We start from the raw sequence: 24,695 nt of genomic DNA on the forward strand, positions 1-24,695 counted from the left end.
CATTCTGACCATAGCAGGCCACTTTGTAGGGCTCAGTGTCATCAACCATAGAATGAGAATTGGACTGTATCTAAGCTCCTCAATTTAGGGTCTTTGAAAGTTGTGATAAGCGTTTACAGCTAGCTTTTGGTATGAAAAACCTTTGTGACTCGTTAAATCACAAATTGACCTGTGATGTAGGTGCACTGGCCTACTGAAAGATTACTTTGTTTAACTTGGACTAGAATGACATCATCTCGAGGTGATAGTTGTGTCTCTCACATGTTGCTTGGAATTCTGGCTGACCTATACCAGCTGGAAAAATAAGTGAATTATGATTTATTTTTGTTTGACAGCTAAAGTCTTTCAAAGCATGGGACTCACCAGGGGGGTGATTCATGGGCAATCCCAGTGTCACTGCTGCTGGTCCCCACTGGTCTAGATGACCTTTAAGTCGCTTCCAGTATCAGCCTGCTAAGACTGTGGTCACAGCTATTTAATTGGACTAGAGGAGTGAGAAGGGCTCCTAGACACAGCAAATATTCCCTGAGGACCAGGGCTCTGTGGACACTGGTCAGGCATAAAAAAGTACCGTCATCCTTGCCAGCCTTCCCCAAATGCACAGACTGCCCATCCGCTGTCCCCTGACTGCCTACGTTTCCATCTCCGGCACCACAGGTGCCACACCATGTGCTAAACTTTCTGAGATTTGAATTACAAATCTACAATCCTCCCCCGCCCTCCCAATGTCCCATTTCCCAGGGACTCAAATGTTCCATCTACTCCACATTTAGTGAGTGTTCATGTGTTCAGAGACAATAAGTTAATGAGGGCCTTCCAGAGAGGTGGTGTATTTTCCTAAAGAAGTAGCTCTGGTCAAAATGAGCAAATACTGGCCTTTTTAGCACAAGCTTCAAGCAGATGGCCCAAATGCAATGCGTATTGTCCAATTGTGAGCCACCATGAGGACGAACTCTCCATCACGGGGTGATGAAGACCACATTGGCCTCGCACTCGCCCGCCGTGAGATCGCAGGGTGTGTGCTTCAGCAGCTAGGCAGGAGACGATGGTGGAAATTTTGGGTGGCATGCGATATCTCACTTTTTTCCAGAACTTGGTCTTTGCACACAGTGACTGCTCTGTGAAGTCCCCGCTCCAGTGGATGGACCCATGCTTCTGTTTGATGTACTGAATTGATTCTGGCATGGCTGTGTAGTCCTTGACTTTCTCCAGCTCAATCAGAATGACCTTCATCCCATCCTGGATGAGAGCATTGTAGACTGCAATTTGTTCTTCTGACATGTTCTTTAATAGGTCAAAGCCCAGCGATTCGGGAACTATGATGATGATCAATCTCCTGCACAGCTTAATGTTTTCATCGATGACATTGGCCACAGCTGCAAATAAAGAAGATGCAGAAGATCTCATGATTCAAACAGCCCAGATCTGAATGCTCTTCAGAATATTAGAAATGGGCACTGAGAAGGGACTTTAAAATAAACATGACTTAGGAATGGATTAACAAGACTTTTTTTGTTTGTTTGTTTGTTTCACATTTATCATCTCCTCTGTGAATTCTTCCTGACTTTCCCCCCAAACTTGGTCCTCTATGTTCATGAATCACATGTTTTGATAGTTGTTGGTATGTCACTTTCCTCAGCCCACATGCTCCACCCACAGGAAGTAAACTGCTCAGAACAAGGATCTTATCATGCCTAGCTTTGTATTGCCAAGACTCAGCTGAAACTCTGGTATAAGATAATGAACACATTAAAAAAAAAAAAAAGATTTTAAAAAGATAAGAAAAATGTAATTAGCTCAACAGTCATATTAATCTTTATTTGTGTTTTCCTCTGGTGCTTTATAGCTATTTAAATGACCAGGATTTATAGAGCTAATTTGAAACCAAGTAACATATCCTAGTGACATCTTGGGGAGCTGAGGTGAGAGTTGTTGAACTATCCAGCTATGGATAAAACTTGGTCTTTTTTAGAAATAAAGACAAAGTTTTATATCCTCCTAATATTTAGGATATACGAATAGACCACAACTGCATTATTTACAATAGCCAACATATGAAGGCAACCTGGGTGTCCCTGAATGGATGAATGGATAAAGAGGAGGTGGTTCATATATACAATGAAATATTCCTCGACCATAAAAAAGAATGACATTTTGCCATCTTCAACAACGTGGACGGACCTAGAGGCTATTACGCTAAGTGAAATAAGTCAGACAGAGAAAGACAAATACCATGTGATCCACTTACATGTCGAATCTAGAGAACAGGATAAATGAACAACAAAAAAAACAGAAGAAAGGTCATAGATACAGAGAGCATTTTTATGGTTGTCAAATGGGGGTGATTTGGGGGAATGGATAAAGGGGGTAGGGGATTAAGAGGTACAAATTGGTAGTTACAAAATCGTCATGGGGATGTAGAGTATATCACGGGGGATACAGTCGATAGTTTTGTAATGCCTCTGTATGGTTCAGATGGGTACTGGATCTAGTGGGGTCATCACCTCCTAAGCTACATAAATGTCTAATCACTGTGTTGGACACCTGAAACTAATATAATACTGTGTGTCAACTGTAACTGAAAAATCAAAAAAAAAATTTTTTTTAAAGTCTGCAACCTCCCCAAGAGCAAGTTCTTCTTCTCTTTGGTTTATTTTACTATTTCTAGGACCTAGCATATTATCTGGCACAGAGCAGGTGCTCAATAAATATTTGTTGAATACGTGAATAAATAAGTATTGATATGCTTATGAAATAGAGCTGTCCCACATGTCTGTGGCAAGCACTGGATCAAATTTTCATTTCCTCGTGGAGGATGACTGCATAACTTGAAAAGTTGTAGGCTGAGAGATAGCTGTGGTCTCACTGTGGATATGACCAGCCTCCAAATCCAAAGTACTTTTAAAACGACCCAGAGTAACCCACTACCAAAAGCTATAAAGAAGCAATCTTGGTTTCCTGGTGATTAGAAAAAGACGTTTATTTCCAATTTCAGCCAGTTACTGTATAGCCTTCAAGGGAGGAAATGTTCCTCCATTGAGTATCTAATACGTACTGAGCTCCATACTGGTCCCTGCTCAGGTTTAAACTTATTTAATTCTCTCAGTCAAGTCAGGGATGAATTCTTATCCCCATCTGAAAAATGAGACGATGCAGTTGACAGAGATGTTAACTGCACCGCCCAAACCTACACTCCTGTTAAAAGGGGGAAGTAAATACATAACTTCTATTTTATATAGGTCAGGAAGGGTTGGGGTGTTGAGGTTTATAAAATCAGCTTTAAACATGAGCTGATTTACATAATCAGCTGACAGAAAATACTCAGGGATTTGTCCCAAGGATGGGATGGATGGCAAATGACCCCTTTCAGTCTCTTGGTCACGGCTACGTCACCCACCACCTGTTCATGTGAATAGGGTAAGCATGTCCTTACTCAAAGTGAGACTCACACTCTTTCAACCAGGATCCCAGTTATCCTGTTGCAGGAAACAGCCTAATGAGAGAAGAGAGCTTGCTCCCAACCCCCTCAGCTCAGGGGCTGTGGGTGGGAAAGGTGAAAGAGGCCCTATGGTTCTGTGGGAAAGGCAAGCAGGGCCCCTACCATTTATAAAGTGAAGAACAGAGAGGTTCCTTTACTGTTTATTCATTTGTTGTTTTTATACCTCACTTAAAACGTACCTTGTCCAGGAAATTCATCCCTACCAAATATAAATAATTTATAACCACACTGCATCTCCAGCACTTTGGGCAGAATCTTCAACACTAGTGTGTCCACATTATGGCTCTGGCTTTTTCTCTGTGGCTTGGGGTATAAGACGTATGCATCATACAGCTTCCCATCTGGAAAAAACAAACAAAAAAATGACAAGTTAATGAAATTATCCCTACCCAATTCTTTTACACTAACAAAGTGAAAATCTGAGTTCCTGTCACGATGTCCTTTTTGCTTGGGTTCAATGACGTCAGAGTGCCCAGTCGGCTGACTTAGCACCAGACTAGGGACTAAGCACTGCTACACTCAGCATCTCATTCTTTCAACACTTAAAATATTTCACTCCACTCTCTTCTTGCTTGCATGGTTTCTGAGAAGTTGAATGTAATTCATATTTTTGTTTCTCTATAGCTAAGGGTTTTTTTTGCCTCTGGCTTCTTTTTGGACATTTTCCCCCTTTATCTTTGATTTTTCTGTAGTTTGAAAATGATATGCCTAGGTGTAGGTGGGGTGTTTTTTGGTATCTATCTCACTTGGTGTTCTCTGATCTTCCTGGATTTGTGGTTTAGTGTCTGACATTAATCTGGGGAAATTCTCAGTCATTACTGTTCCACGTATTTCTGTTCCTTTCTCTCTTTCTTCTGCTTCTGGTATTCCCATTACGCTTGTTGTGGTTGTACCACAGTCACTGGCTATTTTGTTCTTTTTTCTGTTTTTTTCCTGTCTTTGTTCTCTTTGCTTTTCAGTTTGGGAGGTTTCTATTTAGATATCCTCAAGCTCAGAGATTCTTTCCTCAGCCATGTCCAATCTAGAAATAAGCCCATCAGTGGCATTCTTCCATGTCTGCTACACTACTCCCTGTGGGGGGGCACAAAACAAGAATTGAAAGCAAGAATCTCTATCAATGTCACCCTCAACAGGTCTTGTGCAATGGAGTACTGTCCTAACCGCACCCGGCAAAATGGGCCGAGTCTCTTGCAATGTAAACCCACCAGTGAATTCCATCACTACATCTGCACATTGCTCTGTAGACAGGCCAAGCATCTGGGAGCAGGCTGTGTGATACTGAGAAGTCCAACACAGCAGCGCATGTCATCATCATGAGAATGAGCAAGTGCTGGTTGAGCAACTACAAATCACAGCCACTGTGCTTGCCAGGGTACAGATGAACAAGACACAAGACCTAACCGGGAAGACCATTCATAGATGTAGAAATAAAACCAGCATAAGGCACTATATTAGAAATAGCTGAATGAACAGAAGAGACAGAAAGAAAGGAAAATTCTGCATAGTCTAGAGTTCTTAGTAAAACTTCACAAAGGACATGGGACAGCCCTTGGATTTTAAAGGGCGAGGAGAGTTTAGAAAAAAATGAGAGGCTGGAAGTGGAGGGTAAACCACCCATGAAGGGGAATAGTTTGAGAAGAACATGAAAATGGGGGTATGTGTGCCCTGCTCAGGGATCATATGAATGACCAAGCAAGTTTGGGGGCGGGGGTGTAGAAGCTTTGAGTGTAAATCTCACTGGAAATGTGATTTTTGAGCTCCAGGCTATTCTGAAAATTTAAAGCCAACCTAATGGGAACTGGAGAGGAAAGCTAGACTCTCCTATTCCTTTTTTATGGAAATTTGTTTGATAAACAGACTTGAAGAAGAGTGGTTCTAAGCCTAATGAAAGAGGGCAAAGTTTTGTGTTCTTCCAGTTTTTGTCTAAATAAGAGTAGTTAAAATGTGTACAGAACTTTAGAGTTTATACGTAGTCTTTTCTCATCCCATGATTCTCACACCAACCACTGCCAAGCTTCAGGTCTCTGCTCATCATTCCTGGTCGTCCAGTGAAAAATGGTAACACAAGCACATGCACACACACGTGCACACTTTCTCAGTCTCCCACACACAGTCATGAAAGGAAGTTGTGTGGAGGTGGGGACTTTCGTTGGCTCCTGCTCTGCCATCAGCACCTGGAATAGGACCTGAGGTCTCCATCAGCACTGCTGGATGTCTGAATGGAGCTTGATTTTACAGAGGCTCAAAGATGTGGCATCTATATGGGGGATAGAGAAGTTCTAGATCATGAACAGATTCAGCTTTTTAATAAATCAAAATCATAGGGCAGAAACTAAAGAGATGACTAATTTGTGTCTAGATTTGGCAAAAACTCAATCTGTCTAACACTCCTTGTGGGATGCCTTAAATGTCACCAGGCTAGTTCACCACTCCATAAGTGAATGTATTTTTATATAAAATTTAATCTCATACACTGGACTTTCTAAAGCCAGAGGATTCTATACATGTAGAGAGAAAATGGGGCGGGGGGGGAAGGGATTTCATAAAGTCCTTATGCTTTTAAACTTTTTAGGAAAGAATTAAATTTTTCCCATTTAAAAACATAATTATATTTATCCTTGTATGAAAAAGGGTTGGTTAGGTTGGTGCTCTATTCACAGCATAGCGGTGCCTACCAAGTAAATGCGATATTTCTTGTTCTCTAAACTACAACAAACATCCAGGTTCATCGCCATCTCTGCCTCAGGCCCTGCCACTAGTATTGCTTTTCTTGATCTGTTTCTCTTTTTTACCATTGACAAGGAAGTAAGGAAGGAAGGAAGGAAGAAAGAAGAAGAAGAAGGAAGGAAGAAGAAAGAAGTAAAGAAAGAAGGAAGGAAACAAAACAAAACATCGTTTTTACAAGTGAATTCTCTCTTGGTAGTGTTCTGTGTTCCCTAAGACACAGGTACTCCTTGTTGTGCAATGTGCAAACTCAGAGGAAGAAGAAATTTGGATAGCAAGAGAATCTCACACCTTTTAAAAACTCAAAATATAATAATGCTTCTAATTTTTTGCTCATCTTTTTTTTTTCTTTCTGACTAAGCTTTTGAGTAGAAATATACCTGCCAGACTTGCCCTCAAATGCAGTGGGTTTTCATCACTTTCAAATAACTAATTTTTAATACTGACCAACATAGCAAAAGATCAAGCTGCAGCCATTTTGCTTTTTGCTTTAGCCTGCTGGTTTTGAAGGGTCCTCTCAAGTCACTACACACCAGCCCTCCATGGCTCTGCCTCTCACAGTCAACTGTGAAGGTCACATTTCTATCCTCAGATTAGGGGTAAGGAAGTTGCATGATTTCACCAAGATATCCCAACTGGAAAGTTCACGGTTTTTATTCAAATCCAAGTCTGCCTCTCTTTCTGGAAGCAGGAAACTTCACAAAGCTTCCCCCTGATTAGTTTTGTGCAACTGCATCAGATTGTGTTTTCTAGAAATAGCCCCAGCAATATTTCCAGTGCCACATGTTTTAGAACTTTGCCACGCCCCACAAAGAGGTGGAATCTATTTCCAATCCCTTAAAATTGGCCAGGACTCTGTAGCTGCCTTGACAAATAGAATGGGTAGAATGGGATAGAATTGATACTAGAAATTCAGGATCTTAGTTACGTAAACTATGGCTTTGACCTGGCTCTCTTTGTTTTTGAAACACTAGCCCTTGGGAGCCAGACACCATGCTGTGAGGAAGCCCAGCGTAGTCACACAGAGAGACTGCTTAGAAAGTCCCTTGTGGAGAGTTGCTGAGGCCACCAGCCAGCAGCCAAAATCAACTGCCAGTCCTCCAGCTGAGGCCCCAGACATCATGGAGCTGAGACAGGCCATCCCCACTGTGCCTGTCCATATGCCTGGCCCACAGAATCCACAGGCAAAATAAATGGTTGTGTTTTTTGCCCTGAAGTTTTGAGGTAATTTGTTTCCCAACCATAGTAACTTGAACAGCAATTGAGGAAATGCCAATGAGTAGCAACAAATAATGAAGATTTGGACACCACCACCTCTCCTACCACCACCAACTGGCTATTTCATCAAGAAACTTGCAGAAGTGTAGACCTCTACTAGAGAGTTTTCTGAGAAAACTGGGACTGCTGGCAGATACTCACAGCTCACTACTTAATAGTGGAGGGTGACAGTTTATCCAGGTTCTGGCTAAATTCCTTTCATTTTCTAAAGAAATTCAACCATTCTTTTGATTTTAAATCATCTGCATTTGCCCTTGTTGGCTGTTGGCAAAAATACAAAAATGTATTTACATAAATTAATGTTCATGAAAGATTGTCTGAAAATTATTCAATTCTCTATTTCCTCTTGATACAATATTGCTAAATTCTAAACCCAATCAGACTGGACCCATGGTAAAATCAGACAATTAATTTGGTCTTCGTGGTGCAAGTGCTTTTACTGAATCGTGTGACATTTGGTGTTATAGCCTTATGACATGCATAGAAGACACTAAAAGAAAAGCCACATAAAATCAATTGCATTTACCATGGAATGTTGTTGCCCACAAGGTTCCCTGCACCACATCCTTTCAAAATGAGGACTCCCTACACACACACACACACACACACACACACACACAAAGTGTTTCTTGGACAACTGTCCCAGAAAAGGCCATGTGCTCTCAGGAACAATAGAATTATTTTTGCATTTGCTAAAGAAGCTCACCTTTAAAAACGTTTGTCATGAACTCTCCCCTGGCTTTATTTTACCATTCTTCCTTTGTCTCCCTGTGTTCACTGTACCGATTTTGTTTTTGTTTTCAATCTTTCTGTTCTACATGAACATCCTCCACAAATTTATCTGGAGAAAGGTGAGGCATATACACATCGCCCAAGTAGATCTACAAGCTGACCCCTGTGTTTTTGTACACACATGTACCCCTGGCAGGAGAATTTTTAAAGCACCTCCTGTGACTTATTAGACAATATACAGAACTTGTGTGCTTAAAACAGGCCTGTTGCTAACAAAAAACTGTGTTAGACACACGTAACTATTAATCACGTAGAAAGCCTGACTAATCTATGAAATAACTACTTTGTCGTAAGAAGAACACAATTTCTCCCTAGCCCTCATTTGTGTTTGCCATCCATTACTCCACATGTTCCCAAATGCCTGGAAACTATCCTTCAGGGAAGCAAATCTGAAAACAGTACCTGCAACTCATATTCCAGTCTCATCACTAGCTCACTGTTAAAGCCACTCCAAAGTGTTTTACAGGACAGTTTTCAGAGACTGAGCTATCGAGAATTTAATCACGAAGTACTCATAGACTTTTATGGATTTAGAGGGAAAAAAAAGAAAAGAACCACGAGTGGACTGTAAGATCCCATCTCGAAATCCTCAGCCCACTGGTTTTGAATTTGGGCTGTAGCCCAAGTTTAGCAGAGGGTGGCGCTCCCTGAGTTTTGCATCTGCTCAGCTCCCCCAGCTCAGGGTGACTCACTATTCCTTTTTTCTCTTCCTGCTAAGCTTGACCTCACTACCAGACAGCTTCACCACGCACTCACCACTCACACTCCTGGGAGTTGCAGTGAGTCAGGGATGACAAAACGTCAGGGGCCCAGAGTTCCAGGAACACCACCCAAGTCGATGTAGTCCCGTCAGTCAAAGCAGAAAGCAGGTGAACCACTTCCATCTATGTGTCAGAAAGGCCAAGTGAGGCCACACTGAAGTCTCATGTCAACCAGACGCAGGCCAGGCCTCAGGCACAGACAGGAAGCTTCCACAGAGGAGCCTCGGCAGGGACTGCAGCCCCAAATAGAAACCCCTCATCCAGCGGACTGTCCCCAGCACTCAAGCCTCTTCAGGCTGCACTGGGCACGCAAAACCAGAATTCTGCAATAGAATTTTGTCATCAGAAAATGAAAAACAAAAAACAAAACAAAACAAAACAAAAAACTGTTTGCTGCTTTCTTTGTTGCTCAGGCGCTGCCAAGTTTTGAATTCTAAAATTTAACGTAGAATAAAGTCCAAGTTAGGACATCTGTTTTATCAGACATGGGGGCGACAATTCTTACTGTATTTTTTATATGGAAAACAGGCACTTAGTGTAAACAATACCCTTCTGTGTAACAGGGACTCATACAACGCACTTGACCCCCTTTTCCCCTTTTCCTGTGCTTTTAGCATTGTAATTCTCTGAACTGGAAAGGTACACATTTGTGCATCTTCATATATGTGAGCTGCACAGAACTGCTCTCGGTCTTATATTCATTTCTTTCATCTAGTTAGGGTGCTGTAAAGAAGATTTATTACTTTTTTCAAGGCCTTAATAGATCACATCCATTCTAAGACAATAAATGAGGTCCGACAATTAAGTTCACAAATTCATCCTAGAAAAAGCGCTACGTACCTCATTGCTGAATACCACTATTGTCAGCTTCGAAGTACTCCCCTTGGGAAGCTAGGCACTGATGCCAGCACCTAGTCCATCCTTCAAAGCAATTTTGGAATTCTTTTTCTGGAATGGCCATCAGAGCTTTTGACATATTACCCTTGATGTCCTAAATGTCATCAAAATGTCTTCCTTTCAATATTTCCTTTATCTTTGGGTAAAGAAAGAAATCATTGGGGGCCAGATCAGGTGAGTAGGGAGGGTGTTCCAATACAGTTATTTGTTTACTGGCTAAAAACTCCCTCACAGACAGTGCCCTGTGAGCTGGTGATGTAAGAGCCATGAATTGTTGGTGAAAAGTTCAGGTCGTCTAACTTTTTCACACAGTCTTTTCAGCACTTGCAAATAGTAAACTTGGTTAACTGTTTGTCCAGTAAGTACAAATCCATAATGAATAATTCCTCTGATATCAAAAATGTTTAGCAACATCATTTTGACTTTTGATTTGGACTGATTTGGACTTGATTTTAACTTCTTTGGTCATGGAGAATTGGCTGATATCCATTGTACACTTTGACACTTTGTTTCAGCATCATATTGATATGCCCATGTTTCATCACCTGTGATAACATGGGCCAAAACATCATCTTGCCTCTCCAAAAGGTCTTGGCAGACTTCGACTCTCCTTTGCTTTTGTTCATCAGTGAGCTCCTTCGGGACCATTTTTGCGCACACCAAGATGTTCAGTTAAGATTTTCCTAACTGTTCTCTATTGATGTTTACTTGGTCCGCTATGCTTCTCACAGTCAGCTGATGATTTTGACACACAATTCAATGAATTTTTGCAATGTTTTGGTCAGTTCTGCTCATTACTGGCCACCCTGACCTCTCTTCATCAGTTACACATTCTCTCCCCTCAGAAAAACGTTTAATCCATTTGTACACTGCCATTTTCTTCATGGCCTTATGACCATAAACTTGGACTAACATGTCCCTGATTTCACTTCCACTTTTGCCAAGTTTAACAAGAAATGTAATATTTGTTCGTTGCTCTAATTCAAGCTCAGACATTCTTGCAACTGCACACAAAAACATGCAACAGTAATGAAGGCCACTCAGCAAGACACTGCCACACATCCGTATGAACACAGCTGTGAGACACTGACATACCAAGGTTATGAAGCCTTGCTGAGCTGTTTGTACAGTGCTGCCAAAGTAAACGCACAGTGGCAAGTTTGTGCACTTAATTGTCAGACCTTGTATATAGCCCAGAGTTAAAACCACAATAGTGGGAAATGCTTGCTCCTCAGAGTTTCAGGATCACACTGAGGCATTTCTGTGCTGAGTACTGCTGGCAGATCACAGACTCTACAGAACAAGCTGACAGCCCTGGGCATAGTGGCAGGGGCTGCTGGCTTTGATCTCCAGGAAACAAGGGAGGCTTCCTGTGCCGCAGGTCCCCTTCTCAGGGAGCTTTCCTGAATTTCAACTCAGTTGCTCCCACTGCACTCTGTGATGTAGGCTCGGATTGGTTTCCCTCTCTTCTTTCCTTCCATTCTTCCTTCCTTCCTTCCTCCCTCCCTTCCTTCCTTCCTCCCTCCCTCCTTCCCTTCCTCTCATTCCGTAACTAAGAAAGAAGAGAAAATTAAATACCTTCCCAAGATCACACAGGGAATAAGTAGAGAACTCAAATGCAAACCCAGATCTGTCTCTCTTTAAACTTGAGAGTCGGAGGCTCAAATCTTTTCAGGCAGCAAGTACTAGGTGCTGCAGTACCGGCAGACAGCCAGTTGCCCTCCATAGCATACATTCGGCCCACGCAGCCCCAAAGGTATATCATGGATGAAGAGCACTTTGCCCCAGGAGCAATTTTCTTCTTTTACACACACCAGCAGATGAGAGAACCATTCTAAAATGGTTGCAGGAAGACCCGGAAAATGATATGGTCTGACATTTCGCAAGTATTTATTCACTCGGTGACGACTAGCCTGCAAGCCTGACTTGACTGAACAATGCTGGTGGTCTTCGGCACAATCGTTTCTCATAAGTACGGAACATTCTAGGGAGGACTCCTTCCTCTACATTTGCCAACAATGTGAAAGCAAGCTAGTAAAATCCGATAAGAATATTTACAGTGATTATATGGATGAGCGAATACCAAATCTGAGTGGTTCCCCACACTTACCGTCCATGGTCCCAGTAGAATGGAAGGCACTTCGATACCAAAGGGTATGTCAATCTTAAAAATGTTGTAGATGCATGTGATAAACACTGCCACACTTGTGAAGGCGACAAGCCCTCCTATCAAGTAAGCTCGAAAGTCTGGCACTAGAAATGACAGCAAAAAAATAAAATGATAATAATACAGAGTGTCCATTACACGCTTTACTTAATACAGATTCCAATACAAACGGTAAATGGAAATGTACAGATGTCCATGAGAATACAGCTTAAATATTTCTTTGTAGTTAGATAATAGGTAGGGGCGTAGCATAATCTGGTCTAAAGCATGAATTTTAGGGAAGAAAGTACTCTTGGGTACATGGGAGGCAAATTCTGCAGAACCCCAGTGCCCAGAGGTAGATACAGCCTGGCTCCTCCTGCACGAGGAGAACACCCATGGCCGGGTTCTAACACCCATGGCCGGGTTCTAACACCCATGGCCGGTTTCCACTGAGTCAACACGAGCTTCTCTAGATGGGAAGGCTGAGCGCGTTATTGGGAAAGTTGCCCACGTGGTACCACCACACATTCTTGATTATAATATTATTATAACTCTTTGCAGTTACTCCAAACTGAGCAGCAGGACTCATGTCATAAATAAAGAGCCATCAGTTACCTCCCCTGGAAGCCACCTCTGTTGGCTCTACAAGACTGGCCAAGAGCCGGACTCCCACCTCAGCCTCTCTGTGTCAACAAAGCCCAGGACGGGCACCTGCCTGGGAGACACAGCCTCCGAAAGGGTGCTTACATCCTGCTCTAGCTTCGTGAGCACACGGCAGAGCGATTATGGAAGAAGCCGTGGGCAGGGGATGACCAAGGAGCAGAACCGGTTTCTCTGGAACTCGAGAGAAAACGTGCTCCTTCCTACGGATCTGAGAAGAGGAACGGCACAGCTTTCTTCCTTACCACAATCCAAACCTGTACTGCCAAAGAAGGAGGCTCTAGGAAGGAGAGAGTTTAGAAAAAGGAAGAAGGAGAGAGGAAGAGAGAAACTCCCCGTTCTTAGAACCCACCACATGCATGACTTCCTTCGTAGGCCCCGTTCCTCATCCTCCAGGCCCCACTGTAAGGAGGACGGGGAGGGAAAATCCGCTTTTCCTTTGAATTACCAGAGCACTTTCACTTTAAAATACTCATTACACAGCTTATCACAACCTGCCCTAGGCCGCACCATGTTGCCAACATTTTTGAAGCCCAAAGTTGAGCGATCAGGTTTTATATACAAAGGACCACTTCGGTTTTCTGGAATTTTGATGCATAAAAACTTCCGATACGGCACTTTCAAAGTATGTCACCGTAATGTCACAGCGTCACTGCAAGAATGTTATCAGACATTCCATCAGCTCTTCCCTAGATTTCATATCGAGTTTCTCTGTTTAATACCGTTCTCCTGCCTCACACCAAACATTTAATGCTACTTGTCTTCATATGTGTCTCTTTACCATCGTTTGAGCTCTCAACAGTCTGTAACCCATGGGACATTACCTGGGGGTTGTAGCCATAAAGTATGCTGCGGACACGCCAGCATGACACATGAAAGGATGGCCATAATCTTCCATTTTCACTTCTAGAAGGTTAGTTCCACAGTGTTAAAACTTATATTCCGGAAAGAAGTGGGAATTCTATCAAAGAAAAGAGCTAATCATTAATACATGAGTCATATTTCACCCAACATATTTTATAATCTCTAGCCTGAAGATCAAGGTTCTTTCCTAGAGAGCACTTTAGAGCATGATTTTACCCTACAGATACTTCACTGAGTGACTCAGTGAGGTGTGTGCATTGTGTCGTTCCGAATTTGCATTATCTTCTGGACAGTGACAAGGAAATGTGGTTGTGTTGTTTACAGACACCTTCCTCAGCCCTAAAGGGCCTTCTTCTCTTCCTCTGCGTTTATCCTAACTTGTCTACACTGCAAGGCCCAACCCAGTTCCTTTGCCCGCTGACTTCATAAGTTTTGCTTTATATCACTCAATTTACACCACCTTAAATTGGGTTTGTACCCTCAATCAGCTAATAATTATGCACTGTTTTCCCCTAAGAGTCCCTGTGTTACTGTCTGTTTTGCTTTTTAAGCTTTGAAGGCCTCTGGTTCATCATATGACAAAGGTAGGAATGAGACCAGTTTTAAGTAGTAGCTGACATGAAAGCACTCTTGTTGCCTGATGACAGGCTATACTTCACTTCAGGCCTTGGCCCTCTGACCAGGACGGAGTGGACCTGATCATCTGAGCAGGCTCATGTTTCTATGAACCAGCAGCTTACTCACACACAGCACTGTGAAGATCTTTGAAAGACAAAGCCAAAGGAGTGACAAAGAGAGCAGTGAGAGTCATCTGAAAGAGCAGCACGACACCAAAATCACTTAAATGGAGAAGTTCTCATTCGCTTTTGGAGAAGCCAGAATGAACGAACACCTACTCGATTCCTTCTTGAATTCGTTTGGATTCTTCATAGTAAGTATCCACCAAAGTGCCATTGACTCTCCAACATCGTAGGTTCGTATTATCTGTCGTGTCTGTTATGTTGCAGTTTACAACAAGCCTGGAGCCTTATAAAATTGAATTCACAAATATTACATGAAAAGTCTACCAAAAATGACCTGGCTACTAAATGCACCTTGCTTTTAAGCCTTGACTCTCTTTTGATTACCAAGAATACACTCCTGAGGTCAATGTTAGCCTACTTTATTCTATCCCCAGACAGAGATTGTAAGGGATAAGTGACCTTGCAGATATGTGTGTGCTGCCAGCTTCCGACCAACGTTCTCCACAATATCAGGGACACAAATGCTACTTCTACTCTTGGTAACCATAGCAAAGAGTTGTACAGTTTACAAAGTGTTTCATACACATTTTTTCCCTCCTTCAGTCTTCGTCTCTTCAAAATAATCTTACAAGGCAAAACAAGGGGAGGTGCTAATATCCCCATTTTACAGATGGGGACATTGAAGTTCAGATAGATTGAGTGATTTGTCTAAGGTCACGTTAGAGGAAGAAACGAGACGTGAACCCTGGTTTTCTAATTCCAAATCCAGTAATCTTTCTACTTCACCAGTTTGTGACCCCCCCCCACCCTTTCTTCTCTTCACTTACTCTACCTCCACACACACTCACAAATTATATTTAACCAATTCATATTTCACTTCATTTTGCCCATGAACCTAATAAATCCCATTAATTTACTACACATAAAAAAAAAAAGAAAAGGAAAATGAAACACTGCACTTCCAAACAGTCTACTTCAAGTTTCTTTGTTCCAGGCAGGATTAAACTTTTTAAGATTGTGTGTGTGTGTGTGTGTGTGTGGTGTAGAGAAGAAAACACATATAGTAAAAAGTATAGATTATAAATGTATATTTACTGAATCATTATAAAGCAAATAGCCATACCACCTCACCCCATCAAGAAAATATATTGCTGAACCCCAGAAGAAAGCCTTCACACGTGCCCCTTTCCCTACTCTATATTTTACACTCATGTGTTCTCTCCCCAAACTCTACCTTCCGTCCCCGCCCAGCATGTTGTTTCTGCATTCCTCCAAACTGTTGCACGTAACATACTCCCTCCAGACGATGGAACTACTACAATTTTTTTTTCTACTGTTTTATACACACATTTGCGTTGTTTCCAGTATGAGCCACGGGTGCCTAAGGCTGCGGTGAAACTCTGTCCTGCCTGTCTCCCGGGGCACACACGTACAACATGCCAGGTGTCCCACCACCCTTATACACGACGGGGAAACGTACCTCCCTACCAGTCAGCTTGGTAGATACCAGTAGTATGCATATCTTCAACTTTATAAAGAGATGCCGACTGTTTCGTAAAGCAATTGTGCCAATTCACACTTGCACCAGCAGCGTATGAGTTCCTGTCACTTTACATACTTAACAACACATGGTATCATCAGTCTATTTGGTTTAGCCATCTTGGTGTGTGTGTCCTGAGATCACACTGTGAATTTAATTTGGCATTTCCCCTCATTGCACCTGGTTGAACACCTTTTTATGGTTTGATTGGCCGTGTTTGTACCTCTGTTGTAAACTGTCCAAGTGTTTTGTCTATCTTCCTCAAGAAATTAGGTTGTCTTTCCTCTTTACTTGGAGGAGTTTTCATAGTAAACAGGGGTATGAGAACTCTGTTCACTTTATTGAAACTATCTTCTGCCACTCTGTGGGCTTGTTTTTTATTCTTTTAATGTCTTTTAATAAACAGAAGTTCTTATTTTAATGTAGACCTACTTATAAATTTTTTCCTTCAAATCTAACATTTTATATGTTCTTATTTTTAAAAAAAAATCTTCCCTTGCCCAAATGATGAAGGTGTTTTTTCTAGAAATTTATTGTTTTGATTTTCATATTTGGTCTACAATTCACTTGAAATTTATTTGTATAAATAATATGAGAAAAGGGGCCAAGTTCCATTTATTTTCTATTACATCCAATTGTCCAGTACCATTTATTGAAGTTTCCCTACCTCTCTGTAGTGTCAATATTGTCCAAGATCAAGTATCTTCTGTGTGTGGATCTACTTCTGGACCTTCAATCCTATTCCATTGTCTGTTCTCTACTAGTACTAAACCACTTAAATTACTATAGCTTTTAATAAATCTTGAAATCGGGTGGCACAAGTCCTCCACCCAGTTCTTCTTTGTTAAGAGTCTTAACTATTTTTCAATCTTTGAATTTGCATACCAATGTTTGCATACCAATTTGCATACCAATATAGTCAATGTATCAAATTTTGCAAAAACTAAAATCTTCTGATTTTGATTGTCTTCTCCTTAAAACAAAGGAAAGGTGCACAATAGCTCAGTCTTTAGTGTGGTTGTTTCTGTAGGTTTTAAAAAATGGAGTTTTTAATATCAGATTACAGACATTCCCTTCCATTCCTAGTTTTAAGAGTTTAATCTTTTTTTTAAATAATGAATTCCTATACAAGTCTTCTAAGTGACTTGTTAGTCACCTATTGAGGTTAAGTAGATTATTTTTCATCTTTAGTTTGTTAATGCAAGATAAAACAATGAATTATCTGATGTGAAACAACTTTGTATTGTTTCATACAAGCCCAAAGTCACCACAATGTATCATCATTTATGCATGTTGTTAAAATCAATTTCCTAATAATTTGCTTAGAATTCTTCACCTGTGTTTATTAATGAGATTGGCCTGGAATTTTTCTTTGTAATAATGTTCTTTTGGGTAGGACTGTGGTTGACAATTTTGTCATTTTTAATTTGTCATGGCTTCACTGATTATACAATTAGCAGTTTCTTTTCAATACACAACTCCATTGTTTCTGTTAAAAATTCAAGCAGCATTCTTACTATTGCACAAAGAAGGCACTTCCCCTTAACTTTTAATATGTTTTTCCTTTGTTTTGGCTTTCTACAGTTTCACGATGGTATACCTTGATGTAGGTTTTGAAATTTTTCCTGCTGAGCTTTTTAGCTTCCAGAATCTTTGAATCGATGCCTCCCATCATTTTGCAATGTTCTCAGCATCATCTCTTAAAGAATATTGCCTCTGTTCCATTTTCTCTTTGCTCTTTCTTCTGGGACTGAAATTATATATATGGTAGCTCGCTGTATCCTCTTTCACTAACTCACTTCTATGTTTCCCATTATTTGTCTTTCTGTGCTTAATCTTAGGTACTCTCACCGGACCTATATTTTAGTTTATTTTTTCCCCAAATATATCTTATATGCTATTAAACATTCATTGAGTTTTTGATTTTGGCTATTGTATTTATCTGAAGTTTTATTTGTTCTTTTTCAGTTTGATATGTTCCTTTTATAAGGTTTCCAATTGTCTTTTGATAACTTTACTATGTCTTTTCCTTCTTTGAGCATAGTAAGCACAATTAAAAAAAAAAATGTGTACCTGGTATTTCTATATCTGATGCTCTGAGGACCCATTTCTGGTGCGTGTGGTTTACCATCTAGAATTTAATGAGTCCAAAGTTATACACCTTTGAAGGTTCTGAATATACATTGGCATTTTCCTCTACAAAGTTTACGCCAATCCATTCATTTATTTATCTATCTAAGCCACAATTTCTTGAGCATCTTCCATGTTGTAGGCATGGTTCTGAGCACCGGTGATTCAGGAGGCAACAAAACAGGGAAAAGACCTACTCTTAAGGAACACAGATTCATATAGAATTAGAGATACCACAAGGAAGTTCAAAATACATGAGATAGTGATAAGTACTTTTATGAGAAATAGGGAAATTTCAGGGGATAGAGCGTGATGGTGACAGTGAGATATGCTATTTTAATGATGTAGTCTGGTGAGATGACATTCATTGGAGACCTGATGAAAGTGAGGGAAAAACCACGGGGATATCTGAGAAGAGCATTCTAAGTGGAGGGAACAGCACGTGCAAAGACTGAGGCGGAGACGTGCCGTGCACGTTCAAGGACTAGCAAGCGGACCAGTATGACCAAGGCAGAGAACTCAAGTGAAAAGGGCAATGATACGGGGAGAGCACTCCACACACACTGGAAATAGAGAAGGGGACCATGGACGGCCATGTTGGGCACATGAGGATTTTGCATTTTATTCTGAGTGAGATGGGGAACCGTTGGAGAGTTTTCAACACATATGATTTAAAGAGATTTCTCATATTTACTACCTGTAATAATTCAGAACACCCTTTATTTTACCCTTGCTAATATTTGGTATTATATATATATTATTCCTTACTGATTTCATATCCGTGCTTTATGTGCATTTGTTTTGCTGCAGATGAATTTATTTTCATTTTTTTGTTGGTGGTTTTTTTCTTCCGTAAATTATGTATTTGCCTCATTTGGATTATTCATTTTCCTCTATTTGTTGGTATTTTTACATAGAAATGATATTTCCTATTTTTGGTTATCTCTGTTCCAAACATTCTCTCCTAGTTTGTCATTCACATTTTAACTTTACCATTATTTATTTATACAAGACACCTACATTTCTATGCTAGTCTAATTTTTTTGATCTTTTGTTATTTCTTCCACTGATTTTACGTTTAGAAAGTATGTCATTCTGAAGTGAGATAAAAATTTATCTTTATTTCTTGTCACTTTTGTGTTTTATTTTTATATGTATTTCTTCAATTCCTCACAAATGTATTTTTGTGTCTGATATAAAGTAAAGAATGAACTACATATTCTTCAAATTTAACACGTTATACTAACATAACTTATATACTACATTTGTCTTTTCTTACACATTTTTAAGTGTCACAAATCTCTTTTACTAAATTCCTGTATATCCTAGAATCTGTTCATTGTTTTTGTTATGTTACTTTAATCTGTGTATTTGTATACTATCAGTATTTACTTATTGTAGCTTTATAATACACTTTAATATATACTAGAAAAAAAATATATATATATATACTAGAAAAGGTCTCTCTTTATCTCTTCTATTCAATTATTTCTTTGCTAACTCTTTGCAGCATTTTTTGACATGAATATCAGAAATGCTTTGTGAAGTTTCAGGACATTCAGTGAAATTTAATTGGTATTATATTAAACTTCTGTATTATTCTGGGAAAAATAACCTATTTTTCATATCAAGCGTTCCCGTTTAGGAACATGGTAAGAAAATTCACTAAAACTCATCTTCTTTAAGGTCCAGGCTTAAAATATTGTAGCATCTTTATTTAGGCATACATTTCACATTTCCTGATCATTTTATTCCTTAATATTTTATAATTTTATTACAATTATGAATGTCATTTTCCCCAACTACATAACATATGATTATTTCACGCACATAAATATGCTATTAGTTTTGGAAGTTTATTTTGTATTGGAATAATACATATAATACTGAACAATTGCTAGTGATATACTGTTTCAGAGAATTTTCTTAGAATTTCCAAGTAAACATCCACAGATCATTTAAACCAATTATATGTTTACCTTCCTCTTCTAAGGCTTACATCTCCTGTCCCTTTATTTTCTGAACACATTGGCTAGAATTGTCAAAGATGGAAAGGGGAATAAAGTTAGTTAAGAGAGCTAGTAACAGGTATACTTATCTTCTCTAGGTGTTTATGAAATCCACTGGAGTAGCCACATGGTGAGTGATAGGTAGAGAAATATCCTCTATTGTGGGCATTATTATTTCCTTCAATGTTTACAAGGCCTCTTCTTAAAAGAAGCTCCAAAGTCTTTTAAACAGACCTTATCTCTTTCCACTTGTTGCTTTATAAGCTTTCTCATTTATGTCTTTTATATTTGAGTTTCTCTACATTTGGGGCATTAGATTTGCTGGAGGTTTTCCTGTCTCCTTTATTGAGTCTTCTCTGCTCTGCACACTTCTATCCCAGAACTAATTCTGGAACTTACCATTTGATAAATTCATTATTTTTTCACTTTGATCTTTGTTATTTTCTTCCCTGGGGTTATTTAGTTGATGTTTTTATAGAGTTAAATGATTAGTATATGTATTTGAACTATTTCTATACTAATTAATAGTAATAATGATATTTAAAGATAAACTTGTTTTGAGTTCAGCATTGGTCACATTCTGTGAAGTCTGGTATGTTTTTACTGCCATTATTTTCTAAATTATCCGTAACTATGGCTTTGGATTAAATCTAACCAACAAAACAAATCATTAGAAGGTAAATTTGTTGTTATTTAATATTTACAATTAGTGAATTTTATTTTTGTGGGGTTTCTCATTGTTTTGACTTAAGTTTCTAGACTTAGTACATTGTGATTGCACCATAAGGTCTGTGTAATTTCCTCTTTTGAGACTGAGTTTTTCATAGATGTTTATGAGTGTGGTTTATTCAATATGTTATTCTTATTATATTACTAGATTGTTTTAGATCCTTATTTGACTAGCAAATGTGAGAAAGCCAGAGTATGCTAAAATATCCCACTATAATTGAAACAATCATATTGTCTTATTGCATTCTTTTTGTATATCTGAGAGTTTCAGCTTTATGTATTCTGATGCACTGCTATTTAACATATACATATTTTTTTATTTTGGAAGGTATTATAATTTTTATTACTATCAAATGATTCAATTTGTCACCAAATTTTTTACATTGAAAGATATATTATCAGATTGAAAGATTAATATTGCCAATATGATTTCTTTGTGTTAATTTTTTCAAGATATATCTTGCTTACAAATTTATATTTAATCTTCTAGATCGTTAATTTTTAGATCTATACCTTTTAAGAGAGCATGTAATCAGATTTTAATATTAGACTCAACCTGAGCATTTGTCTTTTAATAAGAACTTTGTTTGATTCACTTTTTTTTCTTCAGAAAGTATCCAACATGCTTTTATTTTACCAGTGATTACCTTTAATTTTAAAAAAATAATTGGAGCTCCTTTTTCTCCACTTAGATCAGAAACTGAGGCAATGTTTACTGATCCCTGCCTATGTAAAATAAGGAATATAACATGATAACTTTCCCTACTCTTTTAATATACTTTCCAGTGTGAGAAAATGTAACTTAGAATGCTTGATCAAAATCATAGTAATATCTCTTTCAGGAATTAGTTCACATTTTCATTGCCCTTGCATAACTGGATTTACATTAATCATTTCGACTCATAGTGATTGATACCACAACTTTCTCAGGCTTCAGGTCTCTGGATTTGGATTTTGATACCTCCCCTGATGAGCTCAGGTACATCCAAAGCTGGAAAATGGATGTGTATGGAATTTGTCTTCATCCTTGAAATTCAAAAAATTCACTAGGGTATGAGGACATATTGATCTCTCCCCTTAGTGATTTCAGTGGCTCCTGTAATTTTACTTACCAAGTTGTACTTCAATTGTATTGTTTATTGGGTAAATTATTTTAGGGATTCTTCCTCTGTGTCCAACATTTTCTCCTAAAAAAATCATACCCACACGAAATTGTGTTAGAATCACATGATACATTCCCAATTACGTTAATGTGATAATAGCATTAAAAAAATGGCACAGAGCAAACCTTCAACATTAGTCAAGCAAAAGCAAAACTCATGGTATGACAAAAGATCATTCCATAAACACATATTTTTTAAACCAGAAATAGTTGAATTGCTAAGGAAAAAAACCCAAAGAGAGTTCACTTTGCCATTATACATTTGGTATGAATATAAACTAATAAGATTGTGCAATAAAATCTCATTACATAATATCCAAATACACTTCGTAAGCAGTGGCTATAAGCAAAGTTCAGGCCTAGGTCTAGATAGAAATAATGACCCCAATGTTTTATCTTCAGTTTCATTCTTCCATGCTCCAATCCTACTTTTCCATACTCTTTCCATCCTTTCCCCTTCTGTTATTCTTCAGCTCTTTCAATCCTCCACCTCACTTTATCATTTTCTCCCTTATGTTGATTCCCCATTCCTTCGTCTTTCTCCACTTCTTCCCTTCCCCATTTGTCCACCAAAATTTAGCAATCACCCGTACTCCCACACTCCTCCTGTACATTTGGGTGGGATGTGGAAAAGTTATAAAAAAGAAACTAGGAAAACTGCAAAAATATATGTTCTTTGCGATGACAATAATATTTGCACATTCTACAAACTCTTTAAATTCAGTATGTCCCAAACAGAAATTATCAGCTAGAAAACGTACCACCTTCCACTGATCACACATATCTAAAATCTGAAATTCATTTTAGGCAACAGTTTTTCTCTCACCCTCTTCAAAATATCAATCACCAAATCAAATTAATTTTACCTCGTAACATTTCCCAGTCTGTGCCTCTTTCTTCACTCCTAAACCCTTCATTTTCTATTCTCTACACTTTCCCTAGGCCTTCTCATGTCTATCCATCTCTTTAATTACCATCTAAATGCCAATGACTATGTAAGTTGTATCTCCAGATATTTCTCTAAGCTCCAGACCCATATAGACCACAGTCTACTCGATATCTCCACTTGAGAGTATCAAAAGCTCCAAGTACTCGGCTTAGCCAAGACCAAACTCATGATCTTACTCCTAAATTTTCCTTCCAAGTTGTCTTATTTCATTGAATGGTATCACTGTCCAGTCGGTTGCATATGCCCAAAGGCCTAGCTTCCTTGACCTTGCCATATCCCTCACCCCATATTCAATCCAACACTAAGACCTGTGGGTTTTACCTCCTAAAATGCCTCAAATTCATCCACATAACTCCATCTTCAGTGACCCCATGTTGCCTGTTCCTACCTGATGTCTCATCTGCATTTTGCCTATTAACTGCCACTCCTGTCTCTGGCATTATTCTGTGCACAGCAACCTCAATGAGCTTTTAGAAATGTAAGTCACATCATGCCACCCACCTGCTCTCCACCTCTCTGGGAGTATGAATAAAATCCATACTCCCACTGTGGATTGCATGTTCCTACTTAATCCTGGCTCCTGATTACTTCTCCAGCTTCACCACCTACCATGATCTCCCTCACTCAGCATTGCTCCAGCCAACCTTTCTGCTTTCCATCCTTCAGACATACCACTGTCTGTCTCGTTGTTGGGCTTTTGCTTTGGCTGCATCCTCAGTTTCAAAAAATCTCACCCATTCCATCACACAGTTGATGCTTCCTGACCACGAGCATCACTATTGTCAAAAACTTTCCCTGATCCACTGTCTTCTCAATAAGTCCTTGTCTCTCTGATCTCGTGTTCTCCTTTCCTTCATTGCATGAATTTCCTTGGTAATTACTCATTAGTAGAACAATTGATTTATCTCAGCCTCACTTCCTGCTCAGAATTCAAAGCTCCATCAGACCAGGGATCATGGGCTGTTTTCCTCACCATCATATTCTCTCTGCTTAGCACAGGTCCTGGTCTTGTTGGGCACATAATAAAGAGTCACTAAATGACTGCCTGAAGAAGAATCCCTACCACCTCCACCAAGGTCAGACTATCAGCATTCTCCTAGAGATTGTAGCAGCTGATTAAGTGGTCTCCAAGCATCCACCTCCTCTTCAGCTCCTGCTCAAACCATCTCAAGACTGAGCTCGCCCATCCCAAATGCAGCTTTGTCACTCGGCCCTTGCACCTTTCCCAGGGCTCTTCAGCAGCAGCATAGTAAAGCCTGCGTATAACTGGTCCCCTTGACCTTGCCCCGTTTGACTCTATGGCTTCAGCTTCCACCACGCCTCACTTCATCCTTACATATGCTCTCACAAGATTAATTTTGATCCAACATAAACTGTAATGGTAGAAATGTCTACACTTTGCCTTATACTACTCTCTGCTCCTCGTCACTCTTCTTTGTTTCTGTAATCCTACTCATCCTTCAAAACTCAGCTAAGAGGCAGTTCCTCTTGCAAGCCTCCTGGACCATTCACTTACTACTCCTATGCTACTTCTGACTCTTTTCTTGCTCCCCCAGAAACTATCTGTAACTCTGCTCTTACCACATAACGCTAAAATGTCCCACTTATATCTCTATCTCCTCTACTACCACTAGGCTGAGAGCTTCTTAATAGAAGCAATGATGTTTGTTTGCTTGTTTTTTAACTTATCAGGTTCTCACAATTTTTGGTAGATCACAAATAAATGTTTATTACAATGACTTGAAATATAGACTATTGGACTCAATGACCTCTTGAGGTATTCTCCATTTTTCCTTTGAAATTTCACCT

The 24,695-nt window shown here is 39.5% G+C and overlaps 1 protein-coding gene across 1 annotated transcript in view; it reads right to left on the reverse strand.

The window, feature by feature from the left end:
- Positions 1-959: 959 nt before the first annotated feature.
- The window catches only part of IL1RL2 (interleukin 1 receptor like 2), a 40,987-nt gene continuing 17,251 nt past the window's right edge, over positions 960-24,695 (reverse strand). The window contains 8 exon segments of the mRNA XM_033125372.1: positions 960-1,056; positions 1,058-1,376; positions 3,679-3,840; positions 12,062-12,106; positions 12,109-12,204; positions 13,571-13,721; positions 14,517-14,650; positions 21,888-21,962. Coding sequence (XP_032981263.1) covers positions 960-1,056; positions 1,058-1,376; positions 3,679-3,840; positions 12,062-12,106; positions 12,109-12,204; positions 13,571-13,721; positions 14,517-14,650; positions 21,888-21,962 — 1,079 coding nt within the window.

This window comes from Rhinolophus ferrumequinum, chromosome 13, assembly GCF_004115265.2.
Source record: "Rhinolophus ferrumequinum isolate MPI-CBG mRhiFer1 chromosome 13, mRhiFer1_v1.p, whole genome shotgun sequence".
NCBI classification, from domain to species: Eukaryota; Metazoa; Chordata; class Mammalia; order Chiroptera; family Rhinolophidae; genus Rhinolophus; species Rhinolophus ferrumequinum.